Source organism: Bubalus bubalis, chromosome 13 (genome assembly GCF_019923935.1).
Source record: "Bubalus bubalis isolate 160015118507 breed Murrah chromosome 13, NDDB_SH_1, whole genome shotgun sequence".
NCBI lineage: Eukaryota > Metazoa > Chordata > Mammalia > Artiodactyla > Bovidae > Bubalus > Bubalus bubalis.
This window is the reverse complement of record NC_059169.1, coordinates 78312110-78327838: the sequence shown is the minus strand read 5'-3', so window position 1 is coordinate 78327838 and position 15729 is coordinate 78312110. Positions and strand designations below refer to the sequence as shown.

General features: G+C 39.7%; 1 protein-coding gene across 2 annotated transcripts in view; it reads right to left on the bottom strand.

Annotated features, from left to right (window-relative positions):
• Positions 1–13454: 13454 nt before the first annotated feature.
• The window catches only part of SUGT1 (SGT1 homolog, MIS12 kinetochore complex assembly cochaperone), a 41381-nt gene continuing 39106 nt past the window's right edge, over positions 13455–15729 (bottom strand). For both annotated transcript variants that reach the window (XM_006076525.3, XM_006076526.3), the window contains one exon: positions 13455–13580. In XM_006076525.3, coding sequence (XP_006076587.1) covers positions 13479–13580 — 102 coding nt within the window. In that variant the 3' untranslated portion in view covers positions 13455–13478. The remainder of the gene's footprint in view (positions 13581–15729) is intronic.

Sequence of the window (15729 nt, the reverse complement as noted above, 5' to 3'; positions counted from 1 at the left end):
TACAGTCCAGAGTCACCAAGAGTCGGACACGACTTAGCTACTGAACACACACACACAGAAGGCAAAGGAAACCAACGGAAGGTTTTGGGCAAGGAGGGGGCTGGTCATTTCCACTTTACATGGAGCCCCTTGGAAGCTTTCCATGTGGGAACTGAAGGGTGCCAGACTTAGCGAGGAGGACAGCAGGTCACGAGGGAAGGAAGGCTGCCTCTTGAAAAGGTGCTCCCTCCTCAAAGCACTACAAGTAAATGATATATAGGTGGATAACTTAGATAATGGGATTATACTGTTATGAAAGTCACTCGGCACCTAAGGAAGTCAACATAGCAGGGGAAAAAACGGATGTTTTAAGGATGAAAAAGAAAAAGTGTAGTTGCTTGGTTGTGTCCATCTTGGTGACCCCATGGACTGTGTAGCCCACCAGGATCCTCTGTCCATGGAATTCTCCAGGCAAGAATACTGGAGTGGGTTGCCATGCCCTCCTCCAGGGGATCTTCCTAACCCAGGCATCAAACCCAGGTCTCCTGCACTGCAGGCGGATTCTTTACCATCTGAGCCAAAGCTTTGACCTTTTTAAGGACAGAGGGGAAAGTCAAAATTGGATTAAATGCAGGAACGACAAAGAGACTCAAATTTTTCAACGAGAAAAACTAAAGGTCTACTTTGAAAGAGAAGAATCGAGTATACAAAGAATATTTGGTTAAGGGAGAGGGGACACTGCAGAATACAAACTTTTCACAAACTGCTCCTAATCCCTAAGGGACCTCTGACCTGGTCAGTCCAAAAGCTGCAAATGCTGCCCAGTTTGCAGTGCTGAACCTCGACCTGTCCTTTAGCTAATCCTCAGTGGTGAGGCAGACCAATCCTTAGGACACAACAGGTTCATTTTCAAGGTCCTCGAGTCCCATCTTGACTCAGTAGTCTTAGACGTGATCGGTGCTGCTGTGTCAGCAGAGAAAATGAAAAACAGTACTGCTGGGTTTCAGGAAGTGATCCACGTCACATTAACATATCTCACTGAACAACTTCCTCCACAATGTTAAGAACCTGCTTAACCTCATCCTTAAACCTCCTTCCCACCATCACCTCAAATAACTGTTGACACTAAAAAAGCAAATATATTCAGAATAATCACTTAACCCACTCAGCAGTTGTTCTTATACCAGATTTTATTACAGTCCGAAATACAAGCTACATTTTTACAAAGTAGAAATTCCTTGTGTGAGTGGAATAATTTTTATTTCTGCATAAGCTGAATATGCTGATTTGTTTTATGTACATTTATTTTATAGAAATGTCACATTTTCTCTTAAGTTAACTGACTTATTGAGGGGAAGGAGGGAGTCAACAAAAATCTACATGCAGATAGCCCCAGTAGCATATGCAGAGAGAAAGGTGCAAATTTAAGTCAACTATGCAAACTTGAGCAAAAACGTTTTACAAGCAGAGCGAGTTTTGCTGTTTATAAAAGAAAGCTGAATTCCTTGTAAGGGCTTTTGTACATATATGCATGCTCATATTTTATATGCATATACAGGTTTCACTTTGAAAAAGCCCAGTATGTTAGAATCAAATTTACAGAACCGGTTTAAGTTAGTATCGATTGACTCAACTACAGATTTTATTTAAAATGCTTACATTCAAAAGTAATCAATTTACATACAATTTTTAGGTACTTCCTGTGTAAAGGGAAGTACATCTATACATGCATTTGCATGTATTGATGTAGCCTAACCTGGCAATAGCTAATGCTATTTTCTAAGGTGTTTTGGTTGACTGAACCTTTACCATGTCTTAATAGTTTTTAAATCAAATATACAAGAGTCAGTCTTTAATAGGATCTATGTTATCACCATAGGTTGATAAAAGACCAGTAACAAAGCTATAAAGAAGTCCCTAGGTTGACCACCAAGTCATTAAACACTATGTTTTAAGAAGCATACCCCACTGTAAGCTTTCTCTACGAGTTTACTAGTAACGTTACACACGTCACGTCACATTTCTCTTCTTTCTGTGCCTGCTCCTGTGCAAAAATTCTCTTCCTATCAAATTTCTGCAATTGAATCAATCTCCTTTTTCTCATCTGTAACACGGCTGCAAAAATCTTAACAGCAATGAGAGTCTGAAGAAATACTCTGTACACTTTTTCTTAAAACTAGCATTATATTTGCACATTTACTTGCAGTTTCTTAAAAATATGATTTCCTTAGCTTCCTGTTCTTCAGCTTCCCAAGGTGTGGATGATTTACCAAAAATTTTCTTTTCAACCGCCTATTTATTTCCTTAACGTAGACCATTATCCATCTTTTTTATGATGGATTTACTTTATACTGAGACAGTCAAAGACCTGGAATAAACTTACCCAGCATAAACTTTCTCTCAGCAGGAAATTATGCTTTTAAAGGCAAGTGGTTTCTTTTTAATTAAAACCATACTCCTGCCTAGAAGGTGCTAAGGAAACTACAGCTACAAAGTGAGAAAGATCTCCACTCCAGAAAGCTCCCCTAACACACATCCTACTTGACTTAACCAGCATTATAATGTTTAATTCATTTAGCACCTATGTGTAATCATACTACATCTGAGAATATTCCAGTTGCTAAAGAAGTTGCCTTCTTTAAATCAACACTATGATATTCCATATATACTCCATGGATACTGTCTACTCGTTAGTATTCGCTGCTCAAAAATATCTCAGCAACAATAAATAGCACATTGTCCAAATGGTCTCAATTCGCTTCACTTGACTGAAAAAGATTTTCATCATATGCAACACCACATGGTTGTATGGATTCAATGACTTGTAATGACCCTAAGGTTCTGTTGACAGAGGAACAAAAACCATCACTAAGCACCTCTCCTCTGCCTCACATCTACATTAGAGGGAAACAGATTCTTCAAAAGGACAAGATCCCGAGTAGCTTTTCACCTGTCTCTATAATTTTTTGGAAATAAGACATCAGAGATGAAGAGCACTAATAACTTCACTTTTTAATCTTTTACTCTATGAAATCAATTTCTTAAGGGTAAGGTCCCAGGTCACATACTTTGAAGTCACCAGGTCACAATAAACAGATTTACTGGGCCCTACAAACCTACTGATTCAAATCTCGGGAGGAAAGCAGTGAGAGCCTACACTGTAAGAAACAAGCTTCGCAGGCAGAGGTCGTTCACCCTCAAGCCTACACAGAATACCTTCCCAACGCTGTAATTTTTAGTTGCCTGGCATTTGGGACAATTGTCAGAAGATCAGCTCAAGACTGGGGTAAAGAGCTTAAGTTTTATGTAAGTTAAATTCTATCTGTCTAAGTGAAAGAACGCTTATGAAGAAAGTATATGAGTGTGTCTGGGAAAAAATTCCTTTGTGAAACTAAAGATTTAGACTAGTCAGTATTTAAGATTCATTCTGGCTCTAAAATTCTGATTTTTGTTTTGTCTCATGTTGACAAGGAATGGAATGCAAATACATGTTTAAGGGAGTATAGGTCCCAAAACTACTTCTAGTCTTGCCAGATGGCCCATAAAAACATGCCTGCTGATCTTTGACAATTCTATTCAACATCTAATCCTGTACCACACTTACTAAGTTTCTGTTCATCATCAGCTGTTCTAATTAACCCAATTTCACCTCAGTATCTAGTCTTCTATACTTAGATTCCAGAACAGGAAACAGCTTTGCTAAACAAAGATTAAACTGAAACGTAATATCACCTGTAATGTGAAAAGAACAGAAATAAATATTTCAATAAAATACTGACCCTAAGGATTTCACATATAACCATTAAGTCATAAACTGTAAGTCAAATTCATTCACATCATCCGGTGTTCAAAGTAAAACTCCACTGCAATCCCTGATAGATTTCTAAACTGCACTTGACTGCATGTGCATTTAATAAAATGTGAAGACGTAACTGACAGCACTGAGAACACGGTTCCCCATGAAGCTGGGGCGAGCCCTGGCGTTAGCTACCATCAGCTCACCAGGACCACCCGCAAGGCCCTAGGTGACGGAGGCCGCCACCCCCTCCACCCACCCAATCTCCGCGCCCTCGCGCCGCCCCAGCACCCGCATCCCCAGCAGCCTCTGCTCCTTCTGCTGGCAGTGCCGGTTCTCAAGTGTCTTCCCGGATCCCTCCACTTCCTTCAAGTCTGTATTTAGGCATCACATCACCTGCTCACTGAGTTCTCAACTGGGCTCCTACATCAAGTGTCAACCACCGATTGTCCTCTTTGCATATGCAGTTTTCTCCCTTAGCATCTAGTTAACACCATTAACATGCACTCTGCCTATTTCCCCCACGAGCTAGGCTCCATAAATGCAGAGAATTCATTCACCAGTGCAGTCCCCTGGTTTGGAAACAGTGTCTGGTACATACCTGGCCTTCAATGTTGATGAGAATGGGTATGATGCCATGAATATGAATTTTTCACGTATCTATATTACTCTATATATTATTCTATTACCTATATTAAAGTGAAAACCCACTCCAAGAAAAAAGTATGGCTTTTGACAGAAAGACCACAAAGGTATTAATATTATTTACAAAAATAAAGTATGCAACTCTCACCAAAGAGGTTCATATAGTATTCAGTATCTCAGCCTTTCTCTGGGGGTTTTCCAGAAAAAAAAATGTACTAGCAAGCAGCTCAAATGTTCACCTCCAGAAGTTGGTATGCTTATAAATGAAACTGCTTGATTCACTCTTGGCTTCTAGACCTGTGCATATCTCACACAAATTCCTAGATTCGTAAAACTCTGGCCTCTTCTACTCTACCTAAGTTTCTTGGGCTCAAAATCTCTTCTCAAAGAATAACTAACCTAATAAAAAAGTAAATGTCAGTCCGTTCTTTTAGGAAATCCACATATTTTGGTTTTAAAACACTGAGGGGAAAATAAAAGGAAACTAAAAATTTGAATTAATCACAAAACACCTGAATATCACATGGTTTTTGATTAGTTACATAACTGCTATTCCCTCTAGTGATGAAGATAACCGAAGAATAAATCAGATTTTCTCATGACTGGAGGTTAGTCATCTGTTTTAAAAATCACTATTTTATATGCAGATGAATAAATAATATCAAGGTCACATATTAAAAACAAAGTACAATTTTTTAAAACTGTTTAGTGTAAAATAACAGTTCCAACACTTGCATATCTACTACATGAGAGGCATTATGTGCTCTGCATCAAAGATTCAAAAGTAAGTGAATAATGAAGTAGGACACATAGGGTAGAACAGATACCACACAACTAACCCTAAAACCAGTGACACTCTGGAGGTGCCTTACAAAGGCATCCCCAAGACCCCTCCACATCACAGCTGGAGTGGCAGTGAATGAGAGGGTGTGGAACGGGGGACTTCACAAGAGTATTCTAACTGAGGACACTTAAAGAACGAAGAGAAGAAAATAAGGACATTTCTCTCTGCAGCGTGCAACATCAAGACCATTTACCAAATTGGGAAGGGTTCCTCTCTATGCACCAGGGAGGTACTGCAGATACAAAGCTGGAAGCCAGCCCACCCCACCTTCCCCAAAGCAGCCCAGTGACATGAGTGAAGAAATGAGTCAACTGTCGTGACTTGATAAAAGATAGACCAAGCTCGCAAACATGCTCACATGCTACGGTGGTTTTGGTTTGCCCTATCAATGGCTCTAACAGGTGCCTCAACCATGAGCAAACAGCCTGATCCAACTGCTGCAAAGCCAGTGGCGGACAGAGCGGCACAAGATTACACAGCCTTCCTGGAGGCAGCACAGGAGACCAGTTTTGACACAACGAAGGCAACAGGCTTTCCAGGTTGGGTGCAAGGGGTGAAAACACACGGGATATTGAGAGACAGCAGACAACAGACAAGCTAAAAACAAGAAGAACATGCAGTAGTCTTTATGTGGCACACAAAGTCTAAAATATTCACTACATGGCCCTTTACATAAAAAAGCATGCAAACCCCTAGTCTATTCCTGTGTGCCTGGATCTTAGGTGCACCGTGAAGCTGTGAGAGATACACCTGAAGAAATTTATATATTGATGGCTGAGGCTGAATTACAAAAGCCCTTGAACGGCACAGGTAACAAATTTGTTACCTTCTTTTTAGGAATTCCAATACTCAGCAGCACTGAGGGGGAAAAAAAAATCAAGGACTGTATACTTCTGGCATTTGTTGGCCACATCCTTTTGAGTCAGGACAACTAAGCCCTCACAGCCCTGACAGGTAATCCGCATCCAGGGCAGAAAAAGTTCAGAAGGGTTAAGTCACTGTCCTCAAAACACCATTATGAACATCAAAATAGGGATTTTAAGATTTCAGATTCATGTTTTAGTATCCTTTCTGCTACAAAAGTTACCTCTGTGGTAGTCAAAATGAAAGAAACTGATCACTTTGCAACTAATAAACAGCAAAATAGTTAAGGAGTAATTCCAAGGAAATACATTCAATTTCTTAGCATATTTCATAGGCACATTAAACCAGCTAAATTAGCCAAGTGTTCATCTATGTAAAATGGGTCACAGAAAAGGTCAATGCTAGAGTACAAATGACTGACAACAAGTGGCAGTTGAGAGAGAAGCCCCCTGAACCTGAGTCTATAGTTGCGTATGCAGTGTATATACAAGGTACTGCACAGACATCCTGCTCCCCACTGACCGTCTGAGGGGCAGGGAGCAGGGGAGAGAGGGAACAGACCAATGAACTAACTCTTGCAAAAAGCACCTGTCAGCCTCTGTACACGGATGGAAATAACAGGACAGAATGTGTGGGCTCCAAGTGCTGTGATCTTGCAACTTGCTTTTATAAGCCCTAATAGTTTTCTTCTGTCTTGAGACTTAAATTACAATGGAATTAAAATCAAAGAACTTCTGAAAGGAAGTCCCTTAACAGTCTACACACAGTCTGTATATTCTGGCCACACTTCATGATTCTTTTTAAAGTAGTGCTGACAACACGTGCATACTTAAGCTCTGCTTAAGAAAATTAAAATAACTACTGATTCAAAATAAAAATTTTCCATCAACTTTTACGCTCTTGCTAACATTTTTTTAAATTACACATTATTTTTAACTAGCTGATATACCTTCTTCAGACAGAATCCTGAATCTCGAAGGACTGAACTTAGAAAGGCTTTCTATAGTATTTAAACCTCTCAGCCTAAAAGCATGTTGGTGTTATCCGCAACATTGAGCAACTGCTCTGTGCACTTTACTAAGTACATATAACCCGATTCAAATACTTTGGGGCCAGATGTGTTTGTGAATTCAGAAATTTTAGAATGTCATAGAGATATATTATGTATTCTATAATAACCTCAGCAGGATCTGCAGTAGCATTAGCATTCTGTGAACAAATGAATATTTCTGCAGCAAAATATATGACTATTCATATTTTAAGTTTAGATTTTATTTTTAACCACTGACTCACACACACACGTTTAGTTTTTAGAACCATCTGGATTAGGATAAATAGTTGTAGAATTAATGCCTTCCACCCATCAAAGCCCACAAGGTGGGTATTAGCCCAGTTTCATCAACAGGAAGACGGGCCCGCTGTCACACAGCTGGTAAGCAGTGTAGCCAGGACTGATCTCAAGCAGGCGCTCTTCAGAGTCCATGCGTCTAACCACTATGCGGTACTGCCACTTACTGCACTTAACGCAGCATCGAGCACACAGCATGTGTAGTAGTTTACTGTTGTTTAGAGCGTTCACAGCTTATACTGTGGAGCAGTATAGTTGCAAATGCCCATCTATAAGCATTGAAGACTATTTTATTCCTATTTTCCTCCTTGAAGTCATGGAGGAACTTCTGAAAGACACAAGGCTCTCAAAAAAGTTTTAAAAAGGCAAACTTACTGAAGAGGAATTTGAGAAGGGGCTGTTGACAAGTGACAAAAGATCAACAAACACAGCAGATTCGGGGATCTCAGATTTGGAAGATGACTGCTGATTCCCGCCCCTCAGGTGAAACACACGGGAGTGGGGAAGGCGGGGAGCTGGCCCCCACTCAGCAGACAGCTCAAGCTTCCTTCTACTGAACATTACAACTTCAGCAGCCGTCGGGGAGCTGCTCTTGCAGAAACGGCAGATGTGAGGGGTTTCACACTCATGAGCATTTTACTAAAAACATACCAGCCTTGAAGTCTTAACAGAAGAAAACGTAAATTTACTTAACCATAAGTAACAGGTGTCAATATTTACTTTGATGGGTTACTTATTTGGTGGCTATTTTATACTTATTAAACTTAATATAAAAACATTATTTTTGGGCCAACAATACTGTTTTTGAAACATCTTTTTTATAACTGAACCTTGTAAGAGAAAATAAAGTCAATGAGATATGTATGAGAAGTCTCAATGCATACGTAAGAGTTAAAAAAAATCAAATTTGAAAGCACAGCAAAGGTAACATTTGGAAGATTCCAGACAAGCCAAAATTGAGAACTTATGTAAAATGCTAATATGATTGGAACAAATGGACTAAATCTGAATCATTTCAATTTTACTGAAAAAATCAGGGATTCACTGATTCTAATACGTGTAACTAGGTAGGAGAAAAACCTTAAGACAATTTTAGCATTTGAACAAGGAAAACTAGTGTGAGCTCCCAAGTTTAATGAACAAGAATATGTCAGGAATAACGTGCTAGTCTTCTTTCAACTGTACAGCTGTAAGCGTATCTTGTTTCTCTGTAATTATCTGCATCTGAGAAAATAAAAATCTTTCACACAAGTCAGGACCACTTGCTTGTAATTACCTCCTCAAAGGGCAAGAGATCTAGACTCCTAGTAACTTTTCCTACTCAAGAAACTGATGATAATACTCTGATCTTTAAGAAATGTACTTCCCAGCCCATGTATAAGAATTTAAAACTTCAACTTGCACATTCTCTGCTTCACTGTCAGACACTTGATTCATTAATAAAAATCACTCAGTCACCCAATTCATTCAGTTGTAAAAAGCATGGGAACTGAAGTCTGATGGGCCGCACTCCATTCAAATTCCAGCTCCACCGCTGATCAGTGGCGTGAACTAGGCAAAGAACTTAACTTGGGCCTGGTTTCTCTGATCTGATAGGATGGCATCACTACTTCACAAAACTGTTACAAGGTAGTATAGACAGAACACACCCGGCCCATAAACAGCCCTAGTACCCAACAGCTACCACTGTTACTGCCCTCACGGGTTAGCAATGTGTATGATTTTAGCTGATTTGGGGGGATAAGTTTACTGAGGGAGGAAGACAGGCTATGAGTTAAATTCATTTCAGAAGCAAATCAGAAGTGTAGCCCCCAGTAGTTACCCTTTTAAGTAAATCACTATTTCCAATTTACCCACAAGTTCCCGAGTGTTTCCAAAGTAAAATCTTGTGGTATGTGTAAGATGATTTTAAAAGAGAATATGCACTGTTGGAGTCAAAAGAAACTGGATCAATACTGACAAACCCCTCTCATCTAGAGCATGGGGTTTTCCCTGCTATTCTGGAGGCTAAGACACCGTACTTCCATTTCAGGGGGAACTGGTTTGATCCCTGCTTTCAGGGGAACTTACAATCCCACAAGCACACGGTGCAGCCAAGGATAAACACTGCAGGGACCCTCCTGGCACAGAAATCACTATTTTGTCCTTTTAGCTTTTACATTTCCTCCCCGTTGCTTCCTCCAATGCAGAGATAACAGATATATACATATATATATATTATTTTTTTTGGATGGAGGATGCGGTCATCAAGATATCTATAACTCTATGGGGCTAAAATAGCAGGCAAGAGTGTAAAGGTAAACTTTTTATAGCTAGCTGGTACAAAAAAAAGCAGCTTGAGTAACAAACAAAAACACACACAAAACACCCAGAAATGTTCCCCTGCTTTTGGAAATGTCAGTAATAGCGACAAGTCAGAAACACGCACTCTAATTTGGATAACAAAGGTCTCCATAAAATGAAAGTTCACTGGGCAGATCAGAGGGTCATTTAATAGGCAATACTGCTCTGGGTCAATGATGTATCTCTCAGATCAATGACCTAATCTGACGTGTAGATAAGTGGGGAAGGAGAGAAAGGTAAACTAGGAAAGGAGAGCCAAAAAATATTTCAGTATTGAATTAGAATGTCTATCTAAACTATTCATAATAGCATAGTGACATAACTTCATTTTAAATGTTCACTTGAAATTTATCTAAACAATCTATTTAGGACAGGTCAATTATTTTCTTCCTTATCCTATACAGTTAACCTGCTAAGAACATACAAGTTTTTCCAAACTCAGGGAGACAACAGCAATGATGAATCGATGTTTTGCAGTTAGTGACCACCACAAATCAAAGGAATGAAAATGCTGGCGTCAGGGGAAACTATAATAGTTATTAGTACAAACCTATCTTTTTCTTCACTCCAAATAAAGATAGAGAAACCAGGTTATTAAAGCAGCCACTCACTGCCTTTGTTAAAGACTGAACTTGCTAGCTAGTAACTCTGAATGGTTAGGACACATGACAGCAAATTACCAAAACTGACCCAGGTGTTTCAAACCTGTTGGGGTAGCCACTAAAGAGATTACATTATAGCAAAATTTAAAGCAGCAGATAATCCCATTCAAGATTCTTTGGAGACAGTAAAATTCTGGGAAGCCATCAAAGTGCAAATAATTACAGACATTAGGAAAAGAGAGGGGTTTCCCAGGTGGTGCTAGTGGCGAAGAATCTGCTGCCATGTAAGAGATGTGGGCTCAATCCCTGGGTCAGGAAGATCCCTTGGAGAAGGGATTGGCAACCTGGAGAATCCCATGGACAGAGGAGCCTGGTGGGCTATAGCCCACAGAGTTGCAAAAATTCAGACACAACTGAAGCAACACACACACACATAGAAAAGATAAAGAATCTAAGGGAAAACACGTATTCCAAGACTAAACATCAAAAAAGAAAACAAACGCTAAGAGGGAAAAAAAGCTTATGTTCTGAAGAAACAAAAGGATAACTAGGGCAGGAATGAAGATCTGAGAACTGAAAATGGGAGTGCTGGAGTTTCCCGGTGGCTTAGTGGTTAGGACTCCAGGTTGTACTGCCACGACCCAGGGGGAAGGGAAGGGGAGAGCAGGGGAGGGGGAAGGAGTAGAGGAGGGGAGGGAGCAGGCAGGGAGGAAGAAAACAGGAGCCTAGAAAGAAAGTGGGACCAATTAATACCCAAGCTGAGATAGTAGACAATAAGTTAAGAGGCTCAAGATGAAGTTTTTAACTTTCTGGAGTCATAAATTTTCATTGCACAGAATGGTAAAAGAGAAGCAGTACTTTAGCGTGTTACTTTAAGGCAAGCCATCCAAACCACTTCTTAAAATTCCCTTCTTCACCCATAAACCTACCGTATTTAGACTAGGCATTGTGTAACACAGTCATGTATATTAGGAACGCCATGTGGCACAGCAAAATCCTGAATCCCACATCGTTAGGCAACAGATAAACAACCTTTAGATAATACATCCTTTAAAATGCAAGCAAAACTATTAATAGTACTAGAACCTTTTCAAAAACCTGACTTCTGTTATAACAGTGTCATTCCTAAAAAAGAAGCTGCTTTCAAGAGGAAAAAATGCTTCCGTATTTAGAATCATGGACTTTTAATTAAACTTTAGGACCCTCTAGACTATTTACAGATAAAGGACCTAAGACTCAGGAAGGCTGTCAGCCTGTTAAGGACTTTAGAGCTAATGGGTGGCAGGGACTTGCTGGAGCCAGGAGTCTTGTCTCTGGGGTGGTGCTGCAGGCCTCTGATTTACTAATTCTGTAACGAGAGCCCCCGAGGACTAACGGTACTGAGAAAACATCATCACTGCCTTGTTTCCCAAGCAGAAAATCTTAGAAATTCAGACATGCAACTTCATTTTGCCTTTTCTTTCAGTGTTCAAGAACAACAAAAAAGCAGCCCATAACTCGAAGGGGCAGAAGGACAAGTGAAAACTGCGGCATGCATAAACGAGCAGTGACGGCAGGCCGAGGTGTGGTCAGTATCACCCCAACTCTTTCCTCAAGAACTCTCCTACACATCACGCCAAGTGATCCAAATCAACAGGCTGAGTCCCCACTCTTTGGGACATGATGGCTGATCTGCCTCCCATTTACACCATCCTCTGCTGTGAGGGCACATGGTACTGCTGCTGCTGCTAAGTCGCTTCAGTCGTGTCCGACTCTGGGCAACCCCATAGACGGCAGCCTACCAGGCTCCCCGTCCCTGGGATTCTCCAGGCGAGAACACTGGAGCGGGTTGCCATTGCCTTCTCCAAGTACATGGTACTGCTCTGCCACAAAACGTCAGTAAGACCTAACAGACACCAACCTCGAGGGCACTATGGCTCTGAAACTACAACGGGAAAGCCGATCAGGCCTATGGTCATCCGTGGCCTCTGCTTTGCAACAGCTTAGACTGCCAAGAATTTTAATCATAGAACACTTTTTCTATCTGAAACCTCTATTTATAATAAGTTCACCACTCAACCATTTATAATTCCTTCATGAATGTTAATTTTCTCTCTCTGCTAGATTATAAAGCCTTTGAAGTTAATGATCATGTCTTTTGGTTTTTGTATTCCCATGGTATCTATTTATTCTAGAAACAGAATACATACTAAATATATACATATTAATTCATCCTCTCAACAGCTGCCCTGAACCACCACAAGCGATCATGGGGCTGTGAGGAGAGCGATTTCCTAACAGAGAAAAGAAGCGCACACGCCACGTGGAGCACCAGTGCTGCAGCCTCAGGAGCCCTGCTGTGGCGAAAGCAGCAGCAAGTGCGGCTGGGCGCTCCTAAATCCCTGTGTGACCCAGCTTTACCGAGCAGACTTCAGTATAGCTAATTCACAGAATAGAAAACTCGGGTGTCAATGTTTTACACAGGAATTTGAAAGGTAAGGACCAAAATTCTCAGTGCAATTACAAATATTTCTCATAAAAATAATCAAATGGGAATTCCTTGTGATAAATAATTTCTCAAAGTTGTCATTAAAAACTTAAGAAAAAGGTAAATAAACCAAATTTTTTCATAGAAAAATTGTATTTACAACTCCATTCAAAAGCAGTATTTAAAAGCAAATGATCTAACACTGAAATTGAGAAATCTATGCTCACCCAAAGTTGCCAGGTCTCATAAATTATTAATAGAATACTGCATCAAAAATAAGGCAATAACCCAAGATACAACCATTAATGATTTCTCCACTCCCACTACTAGGTAGAAATAATCTGTCTAGTAGCAAATGATACTTCATTCCATTTCAGCATATCTGAAATCCGTAAGGACAAAAGTGATAAAATATGATCTTCATTAGCCTTTTAGAACACTTGAAGGAAAATAATTTCTAAAGCACAAAGAGGTAAAGAGGTATAATCTTTGAAAAGATGTACTCAGTGTTCAAAATTCAAGAATGCAATATTAATACACAATGGGCGTTAGGTGAATATACGCAATACAGTGATAACAAATTAATTTATTTAGTACTTTTTCCATTCCATATCATCAGGAGGATTGATTTCAACTTTCCTTTTACCTACATCAGACCAGTTGGTACTCAAAACTGTACCACCAGACTCCATCTGCAATAAGAAATAAAAATAGATTAATTCTTGGACCATATAATCCAAACAATTATTTTTCAAAAAATGTTCCAAGCACAGAGCACCAAACACAAGCTATGTTTGGCTCAACACACACAATATTTTAATATTAGGCTTTCCAGGTAAATTACTATACTTTGTAAAAATCTGAAAAGGAAACTCTAGTTATGTAGGAGGACCATGTCCACAGACACTGCCATATAAAACACCATGTCTCCTTGCTGATCAGCATAGAGGTATATATGGAAAAACTACCTTCAGATGAAATTGGCTCCCAAGGAAAATGATGATATAATCTCTACTGCGGAGCTTAATAAAGATTTTGCAAGGTAAACTTTCTGGTTGGACAGAACTCTAGGAGTCTCTTAATGTTCTATGCCAAATACATGTAAGTGTACACTGGAATTATTTTTGAATCAAGGTACATACACATACAGATATAGTGTCTCAGGAAAGAATCTGCCATCTATTTACTACCCACTGAATATAACAGCTACCAACAATCCTATTCATAAATACATTAAAAAAATAAAGCTCTAGATACTGTTATCTTGGGGCTTCTCAGGGGGCTCAGTGATAAAGGACCTGCCTGCCAATGCAGGAGACACAGGTTCAATCCCTGGGTCAGGAAGATCCCCTGGAGGAGGAAATGGCAATTCATTTCAGCATTCTTGCCCGGGAAATCCCATGGACAGAGGAGCCTGGTGGGCTACAGTGTATGGGGTCACAAAAGAGTTGGACATGACTTAGTGACTAAACACCACTACCATTTGTAATCTTACTGCAATAAAAAAAAAAAATCACTGACTTGGATCACAGCAAGTAAGTTGTTAAAAATCTAAACATTTAAAAATAACCAACTTGTGTTATTGGTGAACGTATAGTTGTACATGCTACCACTACACTGGAGCCTCAAAACAATGCCAATGCCCCACATTCTCTGCCAAGCTCCTTCCCCTGGGTTCCTCCGCATAGGATGCTCTTCTCCCATGGAGAGAGATGCTTGACATGTCATCCTCCAAGCCTGACATGGCACCATCACTCTGTGGCCTCCTTTGACCCTATTTAGGATCCTAGCTACTTCCTCTCGTAAGATTTGTCTACTGGGTGAGCAAGATTACCATTAATATAAATTGGATGACACTGCTCTGTTAAAACTGTAAGGATCTGCTTTCTTATACCTGCTTCCCACCCCTGGCTTCAAACTAAAGCTGAGAGTTTCTAAAAGGCAAGGAGCATATTTTACCCATACTTATATGCTAGATCAATACTTTAGCATACATATTTTTTACTATATATATTACCAATACTCAAATGCTAGATCAACACTTTACCATACACACCATACATATTTACCAATACTTAAATGCAGTAGCCTGGCACATAGTAGGCTTCAAATAAAATACTGGATAAAATGGGACAAGTCTATATAATAAATTACTCCTAACAGAACTGAAAACAGCAGATTTAATTTATAACCTGATCATGTTTGCTGATGACATTTATCTTCCCCTTTCTTCTCATGGACTGCAGTGCATCTGAGCACTCCCCTGATTTATTCTGTACACTTGGTCTTCTTGCCCAATTAGACTGAGAGATTACAGATGAGACACAATTTGCTTCTCTGTACAGGCAGACCTTATTTTATTGTGCTTCCCTTTACTGCACTTTGTAGGTACTGCATTTTTTTTACAACTTGAAGGTCTGTGGCAACCCTGCATCAAGTGAGCTGCTAAGTCACTTTTCCAACAGTGTGTGCTCACTCCATGTTTCTGTCACATTCTGATGAGTCTCTTCTATTTCTAACTTTTTCATTGTTATTATATTTGTTATGAGAATGTGTGACCAGTGATCTCTGAAGTTACTCCTGCAAAAAACTACAACTTGCTGAAGACTCAGATGGTAAAGTTAGCATATTTTAGCAATAAAGTATTTTTAAATGAAGGCACCTACACTGTTTTTTAGACATGTTATTACATACTCAACAGACTACAGCACAGTGTAAATGTAACTTTCATACAAACTAGAAAACCAAACAGTATGACTCACTTTATTGCAAGATTTGCTTTAAAATGGCAGTCTAGAATTAAATCCACAGTTCTCCAACGTATGCCGGTATTCCCACAAG